The 23,654-nt window shown below is 43.5% G+C and overlaps 1 protein-coding gene across 1 annotated transcript; it reads left to right on the plus strand.

Moving 5' to 3' along the window:
- The first annotated feature begins 916 nt into the window (after nt 1-916).
- Nucleotides 917-23,379, plus strand: pid1 (phosphotyrosine interaction domain containing 1). The gene is made up of 3 exons (XM_084467523.1): nt 917-1,054; nt 9,503-9,649; nt 20,398-23,379. The coding sequence occupies exons 1-3, from the start codon at nt 1,025-1,027 to the stop codon at nt 20,884-20,886; spliced, it is 666 nt and encodes a 221-aa protein (XP_084323649.1). The 5' UTR covers nt 917-1,024; the 3' UTR covers nt 20,887-23,379.
- Nucleotides 23,380-23,654: the final 275 nt, after the last annotated feature.

Consider the following 23,654-nt stretch of genomic DNA (forward strand, 5'->3'; position numbering starts at 1 on the left):
CGTTATAGATAGCCCTGGCACTTGTGGTCTCGATTTGAAGGCCATGTCTTAATCAATGACCTTTGCCCTCTGTGGACCCTGGAGCTTGCCTCAGTTCCTTTCATCCTCAACACGACAGGGTGATAGAGGGGTGTTTAGAGACAGACTGACAGGCGGCTGGATGTAGGGAAAGATATATTTATATATATATGTAAATTATACATATATATCTACCTATCGTCGAGAAAGATATATCAGATGATAAGATAGATATGGGTTCTCACATAATGTGTTTGTGTGTGTGTGTGTGTGTGTGTGTGTGTGTGTGTATATGCACATGGGTGGGTATTATATGTGTGTGCATGTATTTATTGTAGTATTTACAATGATATATTACATAGAGAAAATAAATAATAATAAAAATAATAATAAAATAATTGAATGATTCATGAAGATTTACAAAAAATGTGTCCTGACAAACCGTTCCATTTCGCAATATATTTTTTCTGGGTATTTTTGTGGGTGAGGAGAATGAATCTTTTTGTGCCTGGATACAATCCCATTTTACTGCCTTCCCACATGAAAAAAATGCCATAATATTTATCCTGCTTTCAAATGGTCAGGACTTTCAATGTGTGCGAAAAACTCCCCCATAGATTTGTTTATTGTTGTTATTACGTTGACCGAGTTTCAATGCCACGCATGGTCTGGTCACAGACCAGAACATGCCTTACAGTGTATCTAGGGATTTTGTATGGTCTACAGTTTTGCAACATTCCTGTATACAGGCTGTTAACTACTTTATTTTCTAACCACGGCCTGCGTTCCTTACACGTTTGTGTACCGTCAGCGCCCTCTGCTGGCGATACGGTGTACTACATGCGGGCGGAGCAACGTAGACTTCCTACGGATCCATTGGAATTCACTGTCCGCTATTCAGCTCGGACTGAAGGAGGGAGGAAAGCGGCAAAGACGAGCAGATGTTAACTGGACTACAAAAGAGAACAAGCTGTAGTTAAGGCGGAAAACCTTCGATTCGTCTAATATGTGGCAGCCTGCGTCGGAGCGATTGCAGGTAAGCTACGGGTGTATTCGCGTGTATTGCAGACACAGAGAGAGCGAGAGAGAGCAGTGGTGGATAAACGTTTCATAGCTGTGTTCCCAGCAGTTGCAACCCACCGCTTTGGTCATAGCCTGTAGACTTGCTCCGTTTGTTGCAGAATATAGAAATAGGCTACACGGCCTACCTTTGTACAAAGAGTCGCCCTTTGTAAGTGTGCGCCCAACCTAGGAAATCTCAGCTCATTGCAAGAAAACAATCGCTTTGCATGGTCTGAATTCACGTCTCTCCTGCTGCCTCCCCTGATTATTTCAATCACTTGAAAAGTGTGCTACGTTAATGCGTTGAGGCTATGGTAGGTAGGGTTACAATGCAAGCAACTGTAGGTCTATTACAGTGCAGATCCCACTTTTGAAATGTATATGGTGAATGCATGTATCCTGAATCGATTTTTTTTGGGGGGACACATGCCTGGTTAATCACCCTTAAATTCCACATCGTATATAGCCTGTGAAAGGCATAGGCCTACGGGGAGCAGCGGTAGGCCTGCATCTGTTGTCAAATGTTGTTGGCCTGTTGATGGGCCTATTAAGCGATCAAGGCTAATAAGGCACTTTTGTGTTTTTTTTTTGTAATTCTGCTGGAATATGGCCAACAATCCGACAGTAACACACACCGTGACGCCCATGACCTGTTTGGAAATAATAATAAAAAAATGTTAATGACACGTAGTTTGATCTCCAGGGGCGAGGGGCAAGCCGTGCACCGAGCCCGCCGGCTTCACGTTCTCTCAGGCGTAATACTATCCAGATGTCAGGGTGTCGACTGCTTGCCAAGTGAACTTGCACAATCTACACTTGGGGTCTTGCCCAGGCGTCAAGAAGATAGAATCGCATAAAAAAAACTATTGGAAAATCCACAGATTCAAGTGACTGTAGTTTACACTTCACTACATCGCGCTAAACGCAGCGTTTAGCTGCAACGTAATTTCCAATGGAATGCGTGAATAGGCCAATTATTTCCGTTTTATGTTTCAAATTTTAACAATATCAAGCATCGGTAATCTCCTCCTTTCCATTTTTTTCCTTCACTATAAGTGATTCAAGGCTTAAACGCAGCAACGCCATTATTTGTGGGCCTTTTCTTCAGTCAGTGTGGGGTCCCTACCCTCAGCAGGGCCTCCTCCTAATCCATTCACTTCAAAAATGTTACGAAAGATGTTACATGTTGCTCTCGCTCAGTGCTGCGGTGTGGACAACATCGGGGCTAGCGCCGTTCTCTGTGAGAATGATGGAGCACAAATGAACAACTCTTGAGAATGGCAGACCACCTCAAAAATGTTGTTTATTGTTTCCTTTCGGCCACTCGGTGTTATGGACTACACCAAAACTCAATGGTTTTCCCTAGTCATGCCTTGCCTCATGGGTAAGGGATATTACTTTAGTGTTATAGCTATGGAATCCTTCATAAATGTTTAGGATGAATAGTCTTTTTTTCTTCAAATACTATACTTTTTAACCTCTTATTGTATTGGGTTATAATAAATAGCAACTGAGAGCAGCCATGTTGCATATGCGAGACTGGAGACAGCCACAGAATTGAATGGGCCGTTTCCTTTTTTTTTGTCGTCATGGCAACAAGCATCCACTGTGAACCCTTTCAACAGATGTTGTCAGGCTTCACCTTTCTGTGCCAGAAATGGCAGTTGGGAGACATGAGGTATATAGCAGTATAGCCTACTTGTCTTATTTGTGTTCTGTTTTGTCTTATTTAACCATGGCGTCTTCTCTACAGTTTTCTCTCCTGTTTCCATAGCAACGAGAGAGACTATCATCCTCCCTCTGTTTTGTCACAGGCTACCTATTGCTTCACGCCTCCTTTTTTATACTGACATTATTAAGTGTCTACAAATAGAATGTCCTGGGAAAACAGGAAGTGTCTATGTTGGATTGCCTGTGCTCTCTTTTCGGCTCATGTCTATACATCCCCACCGCAACCACCACTGCCTGTCTCTATCTTCCTCTCTTCCTCCCCTCCTCCTTCTTCTCTCCGACCACATCCCTCAATCAGTCTGAGAGGCCCGTGCTCCCTGGCACTTAGCAACTGTATCAGTGCAATTGATTGCACAATGTGTGCTGGCTCACAGACACAGACAGACGCAGATGCAGACAGAGACAGAAGCACGCAGACAGTTGGAAGACCACGGTTCCCCTTTTTAAGATCTCCTTCCGTCGGCAGCTTGTTCTAAAACAGAGGACATGTTTTTGGCTTGTGTGTGAACCTACAGTCAAAGGGACACGTCTCTCTGTACATAAATAGCCAGCTGAGGTGCCAGGCTAGCATCAAACCGCCACCTTGTGTCTATCTCAGTTGACTGTCATTGTGCATACACGTGTCTGGTTGTCTGTCTGTGTCTTTCTGTCCTGGTCGGTTTTGCTCCATTTGCATTTGTTTAGTTTTACAGGCCAGCCTTGATTCTCTGGTCTGGTCTCCCCATTGGTCAGCTGCGGATGTTGTTTTTTCTTGTTTCTCTCTTCTTTCTTTACCTTTTTGTCTGTCTCTGTTGGTCTGTGAAGGCAGACGGTGACCTCTTTGACATCAGGTACCAATGAGAAGAGCTGGCATCGTGTTCTCATGATTCTTTTTGCCTTTTACCAGTGCAGTGCCACTTCTCTGAAGGCTATTGGGGTTGGCTCTGAATCCATAACACATTACATAATGGTATAATGCAACAGTTTGAACCATTTCATTTTTTGTTGTTAAAACTTTCGAAACTACTACTACTACATCACTTAATGACGTCGCTTGCTTTCTTTTTTAGTGAGTTTCATGTTTTGTTTTTATTGCTTCAGACATGGGACATTCATTTTGTTGGATATAATATGATGGGGTTGTGCCGTTTGGTTTCGATCAACAAATTCATGATCTAGTGGATTCTCTAGATGTTCTCAGACAGCTTATTTTCAGGGTTTTTCCTCAGACTGCACTTTTTATGTGTTGCTAAAATGGAGAAGCCAAGCTGCTCTTCTATGTCATTTGCAGGCAGATTGGATGTGTTTGGCTGTTGTGTTTTGCTCTCGTGTGGGCTGTTTAAAGATGTGGGGGTGGGTAAGCTGTTTGCGTCAAAGAGTTGGTGATTATTTTATTGCGAGCCGGAGATTGCCACCCCCAGGATCTTTTTGGGAAGATCAGGGCCCTTTTCCTGCTAACCCACCAATCACAGCTTCCCATCTTCTAACATCCCACTTGTGACATGGCTTTACCCTCCAATCATAAGTCTGAAGAAGTGAGCTTGTCCTCCTCTTCAGGGTCTGGCCCCTGAGACCTCCTACAGCCCGCGTCATGGTGTAGACCATTCAGACATGTTTCCTCTTGTAAACTTGAGGATCGGAGGAGGGAACGGGCAGTGAACACCCAGATGGACGTCCCTGCCGTACTGCTGCAGCCCGTGTCTCAAGTATGCCATGACCTTGGGTGGGTTGTACATATTGGTTGTGTATTTTTTTTACCTCTGTGTTCATCCTTTTCAAATACGTTTATATGGGCACAATCATTTAGACCTACAATGTTTTATTTGGCCAGTCCTGCACTTTTTTATTTGTATAATGAATAATGACCACGTCTCGGTCCAAGACTAAATAAAGAGACGACCCTGCTTCTGTCTATTCGTCTGTATAAATGTAAACGTGCAGTGCAGCACAGAACTGGGTGCCTGCTTCTAATAAAGGCAGTGTGGACATCATGGTTCACTAGACATGTCAGTTGAGTTGAGCAAAGATAATAATAATAGTTTGGAATTTGTAAAGTTTCCCACAAATTGCATGAAAAGTTAACTTTTCTTTGCCTAGAATGCAACTTGTCTTCATATGCAGACTAATAAATCTTAGCGGTTTGCTTAGACATATTTTTGCTTGGCCTTTCACATCTTCTCTTGAGGGAATGTTGTGGATGCTAGCTCTTAGAAAGAATGTTGCAGTAGTATCTGTTAATGTGTTCTTTCCATCCATACAACAAATTGAACTAACAAACAACAAGCAACATCTGCTACCGTACTAAGAAGTTATGGGTTCCCTAGTAATCTGAATACTTTTGTACAAAACACTCATGGATCTCCATATAACCTAGCTTGACCAATGGCTGTGCTCATTTGCTAACAGCATGAAGGTCTCAGATCTTATGCTAAGCTAAGTCTTGAATGTATTAGATGCTAGGATTTCTTTCAAGTCACATCTTCCAAGTCCATCTTTATTGTAGCTATGGCAAACTGAGTAAAAAATGTATGGCCTGATTGGTCTCCTTATCTTGGAAGTAACAATACCAACTGATTCCCTAGAAAGGTTGCCAATCTTTTGATGTTATCAAACCAGTATTTTGAGTTTGGCTTGCTATGGATACCAGTTGCGGCGGAGTTGTAGCACATACCTAGACAAGCAATGTCAAAATTATTTATTTCTGTTGCAAATTGCAGGAGAGGGAATACCCTTTGAAGTGATTAAAACAGTGCAATATAATCTTGGTAAAGAACCAAGATAACAAATGAAAAACCAAGACTGTGGAGTCTTGTCTTGCCATACCAACGCTTGGCAGATGTACCACATCTGGAACACAGCTTGGACCACTCTTTTATCTCTATGGTTCATCCATGTGTGTCTGGGAGTCTGCGTGTATGCGTGAAAGTACAAAGTAAGTTTGTGTGAGGACAAATGTGCATTCATCAGGGTAATGTACCAACATCCGCATACCATTTGTATTTTCGTTTTACATGAAGCATAGGAAGGGGCTTCTGCCATAATGATGCCATCTTCTTATTATTTGTTGGAGTACATATTCCAGTAAGAGATGCAAATAGTTGACATTAGTTTGTTACCAGACTAAAGGCTAGTGTGTATTATTGGTTAAAGTTTTCCTTTTTATCTGTCTTATGGAGTTAATTTGTCTCCTTGAAGTGATGCATTTTATGCTTCTTGCTGATTCTTGGTTGTGATTGAAAGCGACTTGACATTTAAAACTCCTGATGGCATTCGGATTGTCCTGGTGGGTTGGGTGGTATCTGCTCACAACTTAGTTTCCACTTGACCCGAGGCCCTCCCGTGAAGAAAGTTCTCACTTCAGGGTCTGAAAAATGTGTACTCGCTGTTTGTGACCTGTTAGAGTCATCACCCCTGGAACCCCCCCATAACAACCGTCATGTCTGAATATCAACCTTCATAATAAGATGTAATGTCTCAAGCTCAATGTTTAGCTTACAATGAAGGGCAATAATACTGCATTTAAGATGAATGTAAACATATTGTTCATGGGTCAATATTTGAGTCATTTTCTTTCATCATTCTATAGTTCTAATATATAACTTAGTTGGATCAAGCTTTTAAAATGGCTGATCTGTTAATAATGGTTACAATTTGATATTCTCCAATAAAGACTCCAATGTATTTGACTAAATGGGGATATTTCAGTCTCCAGTGATTTCCTGTTAAAAGGAGCAGTACTATGAATACTAGTTATATCATTTTGACAATTTCGGGGCCAAGTTCTCATTATTCCGTCTCTCTCTAGACTCGAGGAATTTGGTCTGTTTGACAAATGTGGAAAAGTAGGGGCCTGTTTTGACGGGTTTTGTATTGCAGTTAAATATAAAAATTGTGTCCCTAGAGGAATCACAATGTTGCATGTATTTAAACGAACTTGACTTAGACGGGTTCTCCGAAGCATTCCTTGATATCATATGTAGATATTTTATAAAGATAAACAACTCCATTCCACTGCATATAATCAAATTGGGCTATCACTGTATTTAAGAAAAAGGATATTGCATGTGAATATATTTCTGAATCTGCTCTTTCCTAATCTTGCAGGACCAATGTTACTGACTTGTTGTTTTTACCCTGTACTTCTAGAGCAAGGGAGAAACCAGATATTTAATCTAGCAGGCATATAGGGGACCCCTTTTACATTTCAAGATGTCTGCCTGGCTATTAACTGATTGTCTGCTGCATTGGAAAGATGTGACCATTGTTTTGAAATGGCCCCTCTGAAAACCTCCAGTGTGGGATTTGGTGTTTGGAATTCAGGCATGAAAGCCGTATCAACACTGACACCGGATCCCAGACAGTTCTGCTGTAGTGGAGTGTACCTTTCAGAAACACATGTCGCATTAAAGAATGAAATCCATACAGCGATGTCGGCAAACGGTCCAGATGTGTACCAAACAGTGGAGGGATTTACTTTCAGGGTTGTTTTTTTTCCGCTTCAAACGTTTTAAACTTAACAAGTATAGGGTTGGTAAAACTGTGTGTGAAAATTCTTCGTAAAAAATGTCATAAACCTCAAGCCCATGAAAGCAAATAAAGAAATATGGAAGTCAATGGATAGACTGCCTCCACATTTTTCTAAGTTTTATACAAATAAAACAAAAGATTTTAACTTTTGTCTAGAATTTGCTTCCTAAGCTCTGACTCTGAGGTCCTCATTCTTTCTGAAACAACAAATTGAACCAATAACAGTGTATTTATGAGTAGAAGTGTTCAACTTACATTTAGTTTACACAATAACATCAGCACTAAAAAATAAAAGCTATTTATATCGAGGGTATCCAATTGTTTCAAGGCTTGCCTCCAGGTTACACTCCCCACAGAGTTTGTAAAGCAATTTGTGTCCTACAGACCAGAAAACCACAACTACACAACCACAATTACTGATACATTGCCACCATTTTACTAAATGCGGTTTTGGCCAAACCACCACTTCATCTTGCACTTTTTATTTCTTTCAAAACACCACCAGAGAAGAAGAAAGAAATTACGTGAAATTACGAAGGGCCAAAGTTGTGCATTGAACAGTGCTTTTGTTTTCTGGTGGAAGCCTCGGGCACTATCCAAAAGCTTTTGAATGATCGTACAAATAAATACATTCTATACAGAATCTATAATTAAACACGAATCAAAATTGAATTCAGTTGGATGGATGCCAGATTCCCTGTGCTGTAGTCGTTCCCTCTTGGTAGGGGGTATACAGAGGCTGTATCACTGTCCCTGCACCCCCACCACCACCACCACCAAACCGCCTCTGCGACCGCAGGAATGTATGGCGATGTGTGGAGGCTGTAAAGCACTGACACGGAGGTCAGCGAGCATTAAACACATGTGGCTTTACTTTCACAACTTCTTTGCCCTGTTAACTCCTCTTCTGCCCTCCTTTTGTGTTTTCCATCCTCTCACTGTGCCTCCTCACACACACACACACACACACACACACACACACACACACACACACACACACACACACACACACACACACACATGCACACCTTGCTGTTCTGTTCCCCAGCCACCCTTTCCGCGCTCACAGTCTCACCTCTGACCTCCACCTTTTCCTCTCCCTTTTTATTCGTACTGTTACTGTAAATGGTATTCTACGGTGAATGTGTACATGCGGTCCTCTGCACCTCCTTAAAATTTTTAAATCATATCATTGAGATGCGTCTCCCTAATTAAGAACCGTGAAGCAATAGACTCTATTGAGAATAGTTTTTTCCACCACATAAGTTTGACCTGAGGTTAGCTTTGACTAAATGAAGGTAGTCATCACTTGATAATGCTTCCCATACCAGCAGGTGCAACCAACATCAGAAATCGACATCAACCCCTAACCTTAAAACCATCCATTTTAAATGCTTTCACGGCTGTGACTTCCCCGACGCCATTCATTAAGCAAGCCAGCCCTGAGTCAACTGGACCCGGTAGACATACCGGAGGCCTTTCTAATTTCTGCTGAAGTTGTGAAAGTCCAGATTTCATTAGTCGCTGCTTGGTTTTGTCTTGGTTATTCAGAGGAAGCCCAGAAATTCCTCTGCCTTGCGTCTAGCCGGGGCCAGACTGAACATGTGGTTGTGCTTGGCCTCTTGGAGCTATAGGACCTGCTATTCTACACAGAGCCGGTCGCCCACAGGCCCACACCTCCTGTTGTCATTGCACTTCTTACGCCAAGTTCCCTTTCATGTGCTCTCCAAGTGCAACCCATGGATTCTGTTGGGCTTGGACTCTACACGTGGACATCACTTCTATTATTGTTATGAGTGGGAAACTGGCGCTGCTTCTACTACTAGAAACGGCCCCATTCCAAAAACTCTTCTCCCAATAAACTGCTCTATATCTAGTGGTGCTAGGAGGAAACTCAGAAAGACGATAAGCTCTGTCATGCATGTATTGACGTATATATCTCTCTCAAGTTCCGGTTTCCTGTCTGCGGCGCGCCCTCAGAGTTGCTCAATGTTTTCCCAGGTCCAGATTCAGAATAACACAAACAACTCCTTCTTTTTCATTGTATTCCGGACTAGATTCACATGTTTCCAGACTTAGTTGTGTTTTTTTCCAGAGCTGTTAAGCAACCCACAAGCTATTCTTGGGCTGCCAGGATTGACCTTCAGACCGTAGTTTAAACTCAACCCCCTCTTGTGTCCCTCAGCACTTCCAGACCATGCTGAAGACCAAGCTGAATGTGCTGACACTGAGGAAGGAGCCGTTGCCCACGGTGATCTTCCATGAACCCGAGGCCATCGAGCTGTGCTCCACCAATCCGCACGCGAAGAGCAGGACTCACGCCGGATACAAGGTAGTATGTGCCGATAGTTCATTGCCAATGCAAACCTGTTTTTACATTTGTTAATTGGTTTCCTTTGATGACAACGGATGTCTGTGTACATAAACTCATTCCTGTTCAACCTGCTCTGCTAGAGTTTGAGTCTCTCAGTTTTTGCCAATGAGTTGTCTGAGTCACAGATTGCTAAATACTAAAATCAACACTTACAGAGCAACACATTGGCCTTACTTTGTAATTGTCGTGATGTTGACGAATTATTGTGTGTGTGTGTGTGTGTGTGTGTGTGTGTGTGTGTGTGTGTGTGTGTGTGTGTGTGTGTGTGTGTGTGTGTGTGTGTGTGTGTGTGTGTGTGTGTGTGTGTGTGTGTAAGAGAACGAGGGAGTCTTCAGAAGTGTGACTTTGAGAGCATTATTCATTTTGTTTCAAACCGAACATGCTCCAATAAAAGAAAATAGATATGTGGCCCAAGTGGAACCAACACTGTTGGGTTCTGATGTTTGTGTGGTTGAATCACTGTTTTAACATGTCAAACACGGACACACACCATGCGCATATGCATGGCCACAGATTTGTCTGAAACATCAGCAGCACTTCCTCAAAGATCCAGTGGTCCACCTCTAAAAATGTAGATGTGGTACTTAGTCGGCCACTGTTGAGTGAGAGAGTCCATAGGTGTGGTTTTACCCTGAGAAAGAGTCCAGACTTTGTTTTGTTGGATCACTGGTCACTGGTTAGAAAGAAACATCTACTGAATCTACATAGCCTACATTGAGTTCATTGATATTTCAGGATTACATTTACTCATGAGAGTCCAGTATCTTTTGTGCAAGGGAATGGATTTATTATTATTATTTTTTTAATGTACGCTCCACCTTTATTTGTGCATGGCCATATACTGGTTTCATTATGTCTGAGTTGAGTTTTGGAATGATCTATCTCTTCATTGTAGTTCCTCATTTGATCTTCCAAAAATTCCGGTATTGCAATTGTGCTGACCTTTCACTTATTTTTTAAAATAAATGAGAATTATCTGGTTCACATAATGTGCAATCATGACAATTTGATCATGATCACTACTTCCTGGATATGAGTGAGGGATGTGCATTCACATTACACTAAGGAACATGTCTTTGTATCTCTGGAACTCTGGACTATGCCATGGTTTACCAATGTGCTAATGACAAAACAAATAGGTTATTTTGCATGTGGCTACCCCTACCAGGTTTTCACATCCCATGGACCTATCCCCCTATATGTTAATGCTACTTTATATGTTGATTATCTTGTGGTGTCTGGATTATCTTTTAGTACGTACTTAAATGTATCATTTACTTAAACGTATCGTTTAAGTACGCTTTACCCAATCAATAAATTAAACTAGTGGCATGAAGTTCAACCAATCGATTTAAAAGGGTTTGCTCGATCAGTGTCCACTGGTATGTTATCAATACCATGTTAGCACCTAATCATGTTCAACAAAGGTATAAAATAAATTTGGAATTCAAGCCATACATTTCTCACATGTTTTTGAAACACAATCACTTCTGTTATACTCAACCCCATATTGCAGAACCTTATTTCTCCCTGTAAACTCATGTAAATAATCATTAACTGTCGTTTTGCGTGTGCACTGCCTCCTCCATTCCACTTTAACTGTTTTCAAAATGACCCAGATTGGCTGCTCACCCCACTCTGACTTCCTCCCTCCCTCTCTCCCTGGTGTGCCTTCTCCAGCTGTAAACCTCCTCATTGACAGGCAGGCAGGCAGGCAGGCAAGCAAGCAGATGAAAAGCCTGACTGAGTCTTGCTGTCCCCTTGCCAAAGCTAACAGCTAACATGGATGAAAGGCCACTTCTCACAGCCCTGCTTGGTCCATTGCCACCATAGAAGCCTTCCATTGAGCAGCCATTGGGATGGAAAATGAAGTCTAATTGTTAGTTTCCGATTCAGTTAAATGTTCTATGTATATAACTACTACAAATGTACAACAATGGTGCTACACAAAGATCTAATACGCAATTCAGTTGTTGAGGGGTTTCCTGGAAGAGACTTCAGAGGATTTTTGTGAAAGGTTGACGGCAGGTTGGTAGGAGCTACGTGGCTCGTTCCACCATCCACAGTATCCACACATGAAGAGTTGAGACCATAAATCGGTACCACGTAGCAAAGGGAAGGCCCAGATGCCATTCATTAGAAGGCCTCCGAGGGCAGGATGATGGATCCAGCGTGCATGGGTGCAGATTTCGCCACTACCCTGAATGACTCCGGTGACATCTGCTACAGGGAGCTAGCGGCGGGAGATGTAGGGTAGCCTGACACATGCGTGCTCAGGTCGCTTCCTTCTAAATCATTCCGAAGCGGATGTTTGCACCCACTGGTAAACCTGGCAGGGAAGCTGCATGGGCCTGGCCATGAGATGACAAACCGCCAGGAGACGTAGCTGTGCCAAAAACGTCCTGACGGGAATCACCTTATCTCTCTGCTCAGAGCGAATCCGAAAGGTCAGGGAGAGATGAACGTGGTAGCTAAAGTTAGCTGGTCATCAATCACACCCATTTGACATCATGGCTGGGAAAACACTACTTGTGCCGAAGCTTTTGTCTCAAACAGACAGGTAGACACTGTAAAGTCCTTTCCCCCAATGAGTGATGAAGCCAGTGAGGACATGAGACAAAGGGAGGGCTAAGAAGAGACCCTACAGTCACTTCTGATTGAAGTATTATTATTTTTTACACGTATGCTAGGGTTAGGGTTAGTTGATGTACCAACACATGCATGTAGAAACTACTATGTAGTTTGGCTTGGAGAAGGCTGGAAGCTGAAGTGATGCTATTATATTGATGCACACAACTTCTGCTTCTTTTTTCCAGTGTAGATATAGAGAGAGTAATAAGTGTGAGCTCCGTCATAGCCTTTTGCAATTTCCTTTTATGCTACAAAGATGATTCTAATCACTTTATTGGAAAACATTGTTGTGTTTTTTTTTAGGGATCATTCATATTACCTGCTCATCTCCTCTGCTCATATTCTGTGCTCATCTCCTCTGATGTTTTCTCTAATGGCAGGCCTTTTAATTTGGTGCCTCGGTTCTTCTGTATAAAAAAGTAGACTAACCCAAGCTGCGGTGTGTCTGTGTGTAGGTGTGTGTGCGCTTGCGACAAGCCCCGCTTGCATATTGCCTTTGATTTAACGTGTCTAATTATCGGGCTCGGATAGACCTACCCTAGATTACATAACGGCACGTTGGTAACGCTGGCGGCCCACTGAGTGTTGCTATGGTGATGGAGTGGCGCATAAAAGGGAAACCGTGCTCCCCGGCTGGCACTGGCTTTTGCTTTGAGAGCCAAGATGAGACCCTGCACCCCCCCCCTCCTGTGTTGAGATTGACGAGTGTTTATTCTATGCGCATGAGCCTGCTCTGGAGTAGGACAGGACTCACCTGAGCCACTCTGGGCCACTCTGAGTGCTGACACGTTTACGAGCCTTTGTCTAGTTAGTTTATCTATCTATCTATCCATGTCCTACAATGTGTTGGAGGATACCCCTGCAAATGAACGCCCATGGATAGGTAAATGTCCTGTGTAGAAAGCCCCTTATTATTTGTGACTTACGAATGGCCACTGATTTTGAACTATTTCTATTTACTATTTTCATTGTGTGTCGGCTTATTGTTTGGCATTGAATTTCCTGATTTCTTCCCAGCCGTGGCATGGTATGTTTTGGTTCACTTGGTATGGTTCACGGTGGGAAAGAAAGCCTGTCTTGGCAGGGCTTTCTCTTATCTGCTGTGTGTGTGTGTGTGTGTGTGTGTGTGTGTGTGTGTGTGTGTGTGTGTGTGTGTGTGTGTGTGTGTGTGTGTGTGTGTGTGTGTGTGTGTGTGTGTGTGTGTGTGTGTGTGGCTTCTTCTGGGCGGCGGTTAATCTTAAGTGGTTCTTGGACACTTAAGATTATAACCCTACGGTAGCCCATTTCATATACAACATCGCTCAATATAATGCCCATAAACATTGTTCTGTTTGGAAGCCAAGTGGAAACCGGGCATTCACTTGCACTTTAATTGAAGGTGCGTTGAATAAAAATCACATTTTCTCTAGAGCCGTTTCTCCTTTCTGGGCTACTTTAGAAACATGACAAGGAAACATGGAGGGCTGCCTCATAGAGGAATTGCTCCCTATTTAGATATAAAGGGTAAAGGTAACGAAAACACAGGGATTCTTATATTCATGGGGATATACAAAATTCGAACTACTGCACCTTTTAAATCAATCGATTGTTCCAAGCTTATCTTATTTTTGCAAGCTTTATGAAGCTTGCAAACCCCAGAGAGGGTAATCGTTTGGGCAGTCTGAGCTGCTGTTATAGAAGAAGTACCTAGCCACACATAGTACTTATTCTATCAGAGGTAGTGGTGGTGAGGGGGTACTGCATCAGACTTCTGGAAGGTCCCGTGAATGGTCCTTTTTACACACACCAAGGTATTTCTGTCTCGGGGAATGACTTGAACAGACTACGACTCTGTTATATCTTACACACATAGACACACACACAAACTCTGGCTACGTCTTCCTCTTGCGGCGCAACACACAGCCACTTTAAACACACAAACACTTTGCGCATGCACACACACACACGCACACACACACACACACACACGCACACAGTGGCGGCGGCGGCAGGGAAGAGAGCCAGCTGTACTGTGCTGATTCAATAAGGGCACAGGAATGTTAACAACCTCCCAAGGAATGCGGCCGTCTCCAGCTATCTAGAACTCCAGGGACAGCGCAGAGCAGGAGGGCCTCCTGAGTGGCAGCCACTGGGGCTAGGGTCTCCATCACTACCACCCTTACTGTGCTACCCTAACATCCCTGGTTGTACGCACACTTACGACCTTGCATGTCCTTTCAAAGCTTTACTCTATAACTTGGGCTGTTTTTTTTGGAATAGAAAGCATGATCAAATCTGCAGAGAGAGTTTGGAAACTCAATATTGAAGTAGGATTGCAGAAATGTTGTATGTCATAGCTTTTGGGGGAATTGGAAGAATGCAATATGCCCTCGTTCTTTTGCGGTGGGAATTTATTTTATTTTATAAATAGCGCACTGATAGAAAAATAAAAACAAATAACATAAAATGATAAAAACATGTTTCCCAAGCCACAAGGGTGTCCACTAGTACGTGGGAGAGTTCCTAGTTATCTTCTTTCATTCCTAAAAAGAAGATACAGGTTGTCTCCAGATAGGGAACATGCTGGTCCCCTTCCTCCCACCTACTTTCCCTCCCAGAATCCTCTGCTGGTGCGCAGTACCTCCTCCATCTTCAGACCCTGGTTCTCATGCCACCTCCTCCACCTCCTCCTCTCCTTTCTCCTCATCCCTCCCTCTTTCTCTGCTAGGAAAACCATCTGTTTGGTAAAGGGTTAGTCGGAAAACCGAGACCACCAGCTGTCTGATTGTTCTGTCGGTTCTAAATGTCTTTGTGGAAAGAACAACACACGCATTCCCAAAATATTGACCTAAACACATTGCCCATCTTCTTCTTCATCACACACACACACACACACACACACACACACACACACACACACACACACACACACACACACACACACACACACACACACACACACAACATGTCTGCCTGCCAAAATGCCTCTGCATGAGCACATTCAAACGTGCACAGAGGCTCTCCTACACACAGCTTGAGGGACAGGCCAGGATGTTTCCTACATTGTACTTCTCCCTGTCGGCCCACAGAATGCTGAGATGCGGATGTTTTCTCTCACTCCCCCAATGTGTCTCTGCATCGTTCTTTCATTTCTCTCTCTTGCATTAAAACTCTTTCTCTTTGAATCTTAGTAACTAGTTATTTAAAGTATTGCCTAGGTGTGTGTTTGGAGAATGATCCTGTTGAGGTTAAGAGACGTCCTACTATACTACAGTGTCAGCGGCACGCTAGACAAAAGGAATTATACTCCATAACCTAACAAATGGTAATGCTGGCCACATGTTTCCCCACACATGCAAATGTTTATCCTTGTTTTTCTCCCCTCTCGCTCGCTCTGTCCTTTCCCTCACTCTCCATCTTCTGCCTCCATCTTGCCCTCCCTCAGTTTCTAGTCCTCATTTAGCATGCATAAATTCAAAGGATGTTTAATGGTGCAACACATGCGCACACGTATGCAGGCACACGCCTACAAACGTGTGGAGTACCTTATCAATTTATTTTATATTCATAAGCAAGTGTATCCCTCTGGCTGTCTGTTCCCCTGTTGTGGATAGTGGTTCTCCTTGGCCTTCTGTATAGTTTCCTACTCTCCGGGCCCTCGAGGCCCCCTCGCTCTTGGCCCTATGTCCTGCCTCTGCTTGGCTTCACACAGAGCCAACATTGCCAGCCCAACATTATCACAGGTTAGCACTATTAGCAAATAGCTCAGGGAAAGAATAGGTTGTGGGTGCGGGGTGTAGAGAGTGAATGAAAGAAAGGGAATGGACAACAGGACAGTTAGGGGGAGCAGAGGAGAAGAGGATACAAAAAGATAAGAAGACAGGAGACCAGACAGGACGAGGTGGGGGGGGAGGAACTTGGAGAATAGCCGAAAAAAAAGAGGGAAGGAGATGAAACACATGGAAAGCTGGACAGAGGAGTGGATTTTGTATATTTCTGGAATGATTTAAGGCCAGCCAGCCATTATCAAAACTGCAGGCCTCATGCAGATGGCTAATGTTTAGCCAGCCAGAGCAGCAGACAGACCACTCACTCTGAGCTGGAGTAGGCTAGATGGACGAAAAAGTTCAGCTATTTGACTTTCAAGTGTGAGGTGTAGAAATGCACAAGCCAGAAAATCTAAGGCCAATGTTTTGGTTCAAAAACATCCTAATCTTTTCCCCTCATCCTTGTCATCAGCTGTCATAATCTCGTTGTCTTGTGGTTATTTTTCTTCTTCATAGAATTGTAGTCTAGACTCCCTCACTCCCCTGAACATCCTTGAGTCTAGAATTATAATTGAGAATTACAGGAAAAGTTTTATTTTTTGTTTCAAAGATTGTTTTTTTTTTTATCTGAGCAACGCGTCCATAATCTTTCCATTGCGGAAAATCTTATTTTGGAGAAACTTTCTTCATCTGCCACATCTTAAATTCACATCACCATTCATTCAAAAGGGACACATTGACTCACTGCAGTCAACACCTCACTCAAATATACCGTATCCGACATTCTCAATGACAATAAAAGAACATATAATCAAATAGAAACTTTGGAATAACTACCTTGCCTGTAGTGCAGGCAGCCACCAAATCCAGACCTCTTTATTTAATCCTGAAGTGTTATTAAGAAGAACAGTTTAAACTTGGAGGCGACATGAAAGTGCAGGGTGCCGAAGTGTTGGTCTAATAAAGCCAGACGGGGGGGGACCCGGTAGACTGCTACGACAATGTTGGATCTCTTATTTATTAAGAGTGTAACTCTCCCCGAGGATACTTCGACGTCAACCTTTCGCAAAACAAACGCACATGTTTTCTTTCTCTGCAGACCCCACTGCCCTAGACTCTACGTTAATATAATTCCTTTCCATGCTCTCATATTTGGGCCCTTCTCTTGTTCAACTGTCTACTCTCTGTGTCCAGAGGAAACCTGTTTAGTTCATTTCATGGTTGCATTGTCCGACGCCAGCAGCAGTCAAAGAGCCCCCAGGAGGCTTTGGGACGGAAATCTCCACACCGTCTGATGGCTTTAGGTCAAAGGAAGGAGAAGAAAGTCTGACGACAGACAGACAGACAGACAGACAGACAGGCTCTAGACCCCAGGATCTTTTCACAGCACCGCCAAACAAAACATTTTTAATGCAGTTATTCTTTCACTTAATGCTGACCTGGCATGACCTTTTTATTGTATTCATGTCTTAAAATCTGAAGAAATTATGATCAAATTTCCTACCCTTAATTCCGCATGGGAGCTGGAGGGTGACTGAGATTGAAAAGGAATACGCACACATTAACAAAATGTATTTTCCATGCCCTTAACAGGGAGCGAAACCAAACCCAAATCATTCAGTTTCAACCATGAAAATAAGCAATGAATCGACTCAACCGGGTTCATAAGTAGTGTATTCCTTTATCACACGATGAGACGCTTGCACCATAGGCACACTGGGATGCTTGATGCTGTGTCTTGGCACGGCCTTCAGACTGGCTTGCCGACTGATTAACCGACCGCCTTTTGGCTGTGAGCGGGTGTCGCTGTGGTCGATAGCTAACCACATGCTTCCAGGCGGCTCGCAGGCAGACCTGCGGTAGTGGGCTGGATGATGGAACTGGTGTAGAGGTTTTATGACCCACCTAGCAGCCATGGCTGATTGAAAACAGGCTGGAGAAGCTAGCACGTCTCTCTGACAGAGACTCATTCTTCTTTCCTGTTATGCTAACATTGTTTTTATATACGTCGGCCCAGCGATGGCAGGGAGAGGGGACGGGAATGGAGTGGTGTATGTTTGGCGTAACTCTTTTTCTTGCCAGACACCCAAGTGCTCACACTAGGAAAAAAAAAAAAAAAAGAACACAAAACACATGGATGGATAAACTCGCCGTGTCATTGCATGCTACTGGTCGAACTTAACTGAAACTTTGAGACTTGTTGTTTTGCTTTTGGTCCAGCATGTAGACTATGGTGACATGCATATAATGACTTTGTGACGTTAGCGTATCTCGTGACCATAAAAAGAACCATACCCTTTATTTACTCCTCTTTGGGTGGATAGTTGAGGGACGGTCTGGTTTCGTCTGTAGTTTTTAGGAGTCACCACAGCATTCTGAACTCTGTCCTTTTGTAAGTTCAGTTTGTGTAGGAATGCGTGACGGCAGCTGATGTAAACATATTCCAAAAGAGTCTCAAGAGGGACTCCTTCATAGAGTGAATGCAACCAGACTCTTCCTTATGAGTGAGTGTCATAGCCATTGATGGGTTAATATAACACTGAGGGTCTCTGCTTTGAGCCTGCATCCTCCTACTGGGATGTTTCTGGATGCAACATGTCTTCATCCAAACAAACGCTCTGCAAAGCGACGTCCTCCAGATGCAGTCTTGATTCAAGCTCAAATTCAATACAACATGAAAAGCTAGTGGAGATTCGCAGCAAATTCCATAACCAATCACATGCATATGGTGTCTGACGATGTGTTGGGTTTTTGTTCCAGAAACATCCTGCAAATTAACATTTTGCCAACAAGCGAAAGTATATTTTCTCACGCGGTGCTTCTTTACAAATTGTGATCAGCTTACAAAAATAGCTCTGAGAAACTATGCACCAAGAAGTCAATGCAAAAGTTGGACCCAAAAAGCCCAACTTAAGAACAGTACATGAACTGTGTGTCGGTCTGCTAGTGTTAGTCTTGGCCTGAATTAGAAGTAATTATGAAAAGTGTGTGAAGCCGTTGTCACGCGCTCACTCTTTAGAGCTGTGATTATGGAATTAGCCAGCCAGTGTGCCCTTTTTACGTGGGTGATGAGAGAATTGAAACATTCATTGTGGCTGCTTGTTTTAGGGTCGGTGTGTTTAATTTCTCCCTCTTAATCTTTCCCTTTGTTTGTTGGATTATGCCTGGGCTATTTCAAGTTCTACTGTGGTGACTTTAATACATATTAACACTGCTGGATACAACCGTTACTTAGACGTAATTACACTTTGGCTCATGGTTCCTCACTGTTCTGTAAGAGAAAAGACGTACAGGCTACCACGTCAAATTCCTACCATGGTGTACCTTCTCTCACGTGCCTTAGATCTGGAATGTGAAGATCAATGAGCTATGTCCAACTCCTGCCTCAAAGCTGTTGGGGTTTATACTGTTGCACAATCATCAACATATGTCTCTTTGTAAAAGTTGTGCTAAGTCCTACACATGACTGACGCTTGACTGAGTGGGTGGCTGACCAGGGACACAGTGACCCAACAACTGTTTTTTGTGCACTCCTGTCAAAGATCCTATTCATTCGGTCTTGGCCCAGGACGAAGGCAGGTAGACGTGGAGGTTGCAGACTGACCCGACTCGCTGGGAGCAGAGACATTCTTTTTGATCGTGTCATCGTCCAAGTCGACAACCAGGATCCGTCGGTTTCCTTTTTCACCCTGGTGGATTTCCCATTAATTTCTACTTCACGGTCCTCTCTGCCAGTATAATGATGAATGCTGTTTCACTCGTGATCATTACACTTGTCCTTGAGGTTGAGCTTGTATTACTTGTAGTAAGTTATGCTTTTTAGGGGCTAGGGACTGCATTAAAGTTTCAGGAGTATTCCCCTGCACTATAGTAAACACAGACAGGGAGTCAAAGTATTTTGGCTCCTACCTCTGTACTTTCATAAAGCCATAAAGAGCACTGTGTGGAGAACTCACACAAATCATCCATTATGCCTGGATCTCTTAAGACGCAAGCCGGCTTCCACTCACTTAGAATAGATTTGAACTCTTTCTCACTCCTCTTGTCTGCGCCTCATCTTCTCCTCTTCTGCTTCCTGGTTTTCAGTGTGACTACGTATCATTACAATGGCTTTCTACATTGTTGGCTAGTATTCACTGTGTTTTCTCTATTCATAGGAATTTGTGGCCAACATATCAGTCTAGGATCTTTTTTTTTTTTTATTAAATCCAAAACAGACAAGAATCTGACTTTCATCTGGCAGGGGCTGATCGCCCATGTTCCTTCACATGTGAGCCTCTCCCCTCACAAGCCAGTTTGTTTTGTTTTGTCGTCCTCTCCTCCGCCCAGGTGAACTACCTTGGCAAGGTGACCATCACCGGGACCCAGTTCCTGTCGGGCTGCACAGAGTCGGCGGTGATGGGGCTGGTGGAGCGCCGCGGGCGGGCCCCGACGCAAGGCACCGACGCCCTGTTGGAAATCCGGCCCTTCCAGGTGCGCCTCCACCACCTGGAGGACCACAGCGAGGCCTCGGTAACCATGGACACGTACCAGGTGGCGCGGATAGCCTACTGCACGGCGGACCACGGCGTGCGGCCCAACGTGTTCGCCTGGATCTACCGGGAAATCAGCGATGACCTGTCGTTCCAGATGCACTGCCACGCCGTGGAGTGCCAGAGCAAGCTGGAGGCCAAGAAGCTGGCCCACTCCATGATGGAGGCCTTCCGCAAGACATTCCACAGCATGCGCAGCGACGGTCGCATCCACAAGAGCGGCTCCTCGGATGACTTTGCGGAGGATTCCTCCATCGCGGAGGACATCACCCCTGACGACGTTTGAGGAAGAATAAGAAGAAGGACCCCCCCACACCCCTTCACACACACACACACACACACACACACACACACACACACACACACACACACACACACACACACACACACACACACAGACACACGTACAGACACACGTACACACACACACCGAAACACAAGGGGGGCGGGGGGGTGACTGGATACATGTAAGAGACCACCTCTGTCTCTGAATGCCTCTTACACGTTTCTTTCTTTTTTCTTTTTCTTAATATGGAGTATGTATGTAAAGGAGTTGTTTCTATTTTTTTTTAACTAAACTAAATTAAGTGGGACTTAATGAAATGGGTGAGGCATAAATCATTGCTTATTAGTAGGTAACCCTCCAGTCTAAATGGGTCCTTGAAGCACCTGCCCGATATAGTCCACAAGATATAGTCCATAAGAGATTTGCCTGACTATTACGATTCTGGTCCTCCACCACTGTCCTGTCTCTGACACAGGTCATGGTTCTTAAGCTTTTTTAGACCCAGACTAGATTACATTTGGTCCTTCTTTTGAGTAAGGGGAAAAATGAAAGAAATTACAGATATGTCTTCCTTAGGGAGACATATAATATACTTTATTTCATCCTTTAGTTTGTCCCATTTTTACTCCTGGCTCACATAAAAAAAACAACACATTCTATTTTTTTGTAGAGTACTATCACAATAGTATATATGTCCTTATTGTAGAAAATGAGGATGTGGAAAAACACATTTGGTTGTTGTCACTACGGTACTTTCTAGGTGTCAGTGGATTGTGTTGCTCTCATCTAAAGATCAGAACAACAGGACTTTTACCTGTATTTCTGAGTGGTTGATTAAAAAAAAAAAAAAGATTTTTAAAATACGGAGACTATGTACAGGGGCGTCTAGGAGAAGACATTGCTGATATTTTAGCTAAGTTTTATATGATTGGAAGTTCTCATTAGGCCATAAGACCGGGCCTGACGTCAACAAACCGAGTCACCTTGATCACTCCCATCTGATGTGGTGTGACTGTGCTAGCCGGCGTCAGGCTGTGTCTCTTGCCTGTCGATACTTGTGCCTCACACTTCCTTCTCACTGTAGGTTGGCGTCTCATAGTCGTGTCCCAATCTATCGTGCAAGTGTGCGAATGCATCCACACGCGTGCCAACATTTTACAGTATTTGTGTCTAAGTGTATTTGCTTAGTCCCAGTGTGTATGAATGTACACAAGAGTGTTTTGTAGGAGAGGGCCGAGTTTTAAAGAAAGACGAAGGGTGGGGGAGAAGGCCCAGCTAGGTATGGGGAGGAGGAGCAAACTATGTATGGCCTGATAATGATCAAAGTGTATCAGAGCAGTCCTGCAGCATCCGGTTTGATGCCTCAGCCGACATTGATTTCACTTGGAAGATGGTAACATAACCGGTTGCCAAATATATCGTGATTTCCAGGATAATTTTTCTTTTTTTTAGAAACATTAAATCGGTATAGTGAATATGAGATATCACAGAGACGGAAGTTATTTAGGACCCCTAGAACTCAGCCGTCCAACAGAATGCCTGAAGCTTCCTGGCCTATGCTGAATGTATGATGAGTCCAATGTGCTGCAAGCTCCTCCCCCCCACCCCTTCTCCAGTTACTTCATTCCTTGATATCTCCTAGCTGGAACAATGGATCATGGTTCTCTGCTGTGGCCACGGCTCAGGCTTTTACACTCACACAAGCATACAAATGCAACAGAGGGGCTCCACCACATGCGTAGGCTTCTTGACTGCGTCTGGGAGCAATCTCACACACTCATTCTCCCCTGGTGCAAAAATTCAACTGAATGACCCGAGTGGCCATTTTGATAGAGGCAGATGAAGGCACTCCAGTCCAACAGAGCGTCTGCCTTCTCCTAGCTAGACCGTTGAACATGCTGGACTCTCTTGAGTGGGAGCAACAATTTGGTTTGTGACTCAGCAGAATGATCAGATGGCTTTGGCCAGTACATATATAAATATATAAATACATATATATATAAAAATTTACATTGTATTTGAAAATCACTCAATAAGCTTATGTAAATACAAATGTATCAATTTCCAAATATAGGCTAACGGCATAAATGTTGACAGCTATTTTGAATAAAATATGGAGAATCAACCATTCTACGATACAGAAACAGTGTTATTAAGCCTACTGTGAATATCTGGCCAGCCTGGTAATTGCTGTGCGTGTGTGTGAGTGTATGGTGTTGGATTACATCATAATGTGCGTGTGTCTGTGGGGTGAGTTATTGTTCGGAGGAGGGGGGGGGGGGGGTACATGTGGCGGGGTATCTATACGTGGCCTGCAACTGATGAAGGCCAGAAGGGGAGATCGTTTATAAAACTGTAGATTACTGTGTCCTGTCTGTCTGAACGCTCAGACGTGCTTTAAATGTTTTACAGAAAAAAATGTTACCATAAGTGTTTTCTATACAGTGTTTGCAAAAGATCAAGAAACAATTACATATAAACTATTTACCAAGACCAATTTATAACTGTGTGGGTTTTTTTCTTCACAACTTTATCTTCACAACTGTATCTGGCTTGAACAAACATCATACATCCGTTGTTTGAACACATTATTTTTTACCTGCTTGATTTCTTTTCACCCTGATGGAAACTTAATGAGGGCACTATGGTGAGCCTGGCTGTTCGTGGAAAGATAAATTAAAAACTTGCTGTGCTAGTTCGAGACCACAGACCACACAGCCCTGACTTGAATCCAAACCACACATCATACATAACTTGTTTTTCCAGTA

Source organism: Micromesistius poutassou (assembly GCF_964030765.1).
Source record: "Micromesistius poutassou genome assembly, chromosome: 4".
NCBI classification, from domain to species: domain Eukaryota; kingdom Metazoa; phylum Chordata; class Actinopteri; order Gadiformes; family Gadidae; genus Micromesistius; species Micromesistius poutassou.

Excerpts from the sequence above, each read along its gene's own strand:
- pid1 (XM_084467523.1), top strand. The coding sequence starts at position 1,025 with ATGTGGCAGCCTGCGTCGGAGCGATTGCAG. Across the intron at positions 1,055-9,502 it reads CTGCGTCGGAGCGATTGCAG|CACTTCCAGACCATGCTGAA; the intron begins GTAAGCTACGGG and ends TGTGTCCCTCAG. Across the intron at positions 9,650-20,397 it reads GGACTCACGCCGGATACAAG|GTGAACTACCTTGGCAAGGT; the intron begins GTAGTATGTGCC and ends TCCTCCGCCCAG.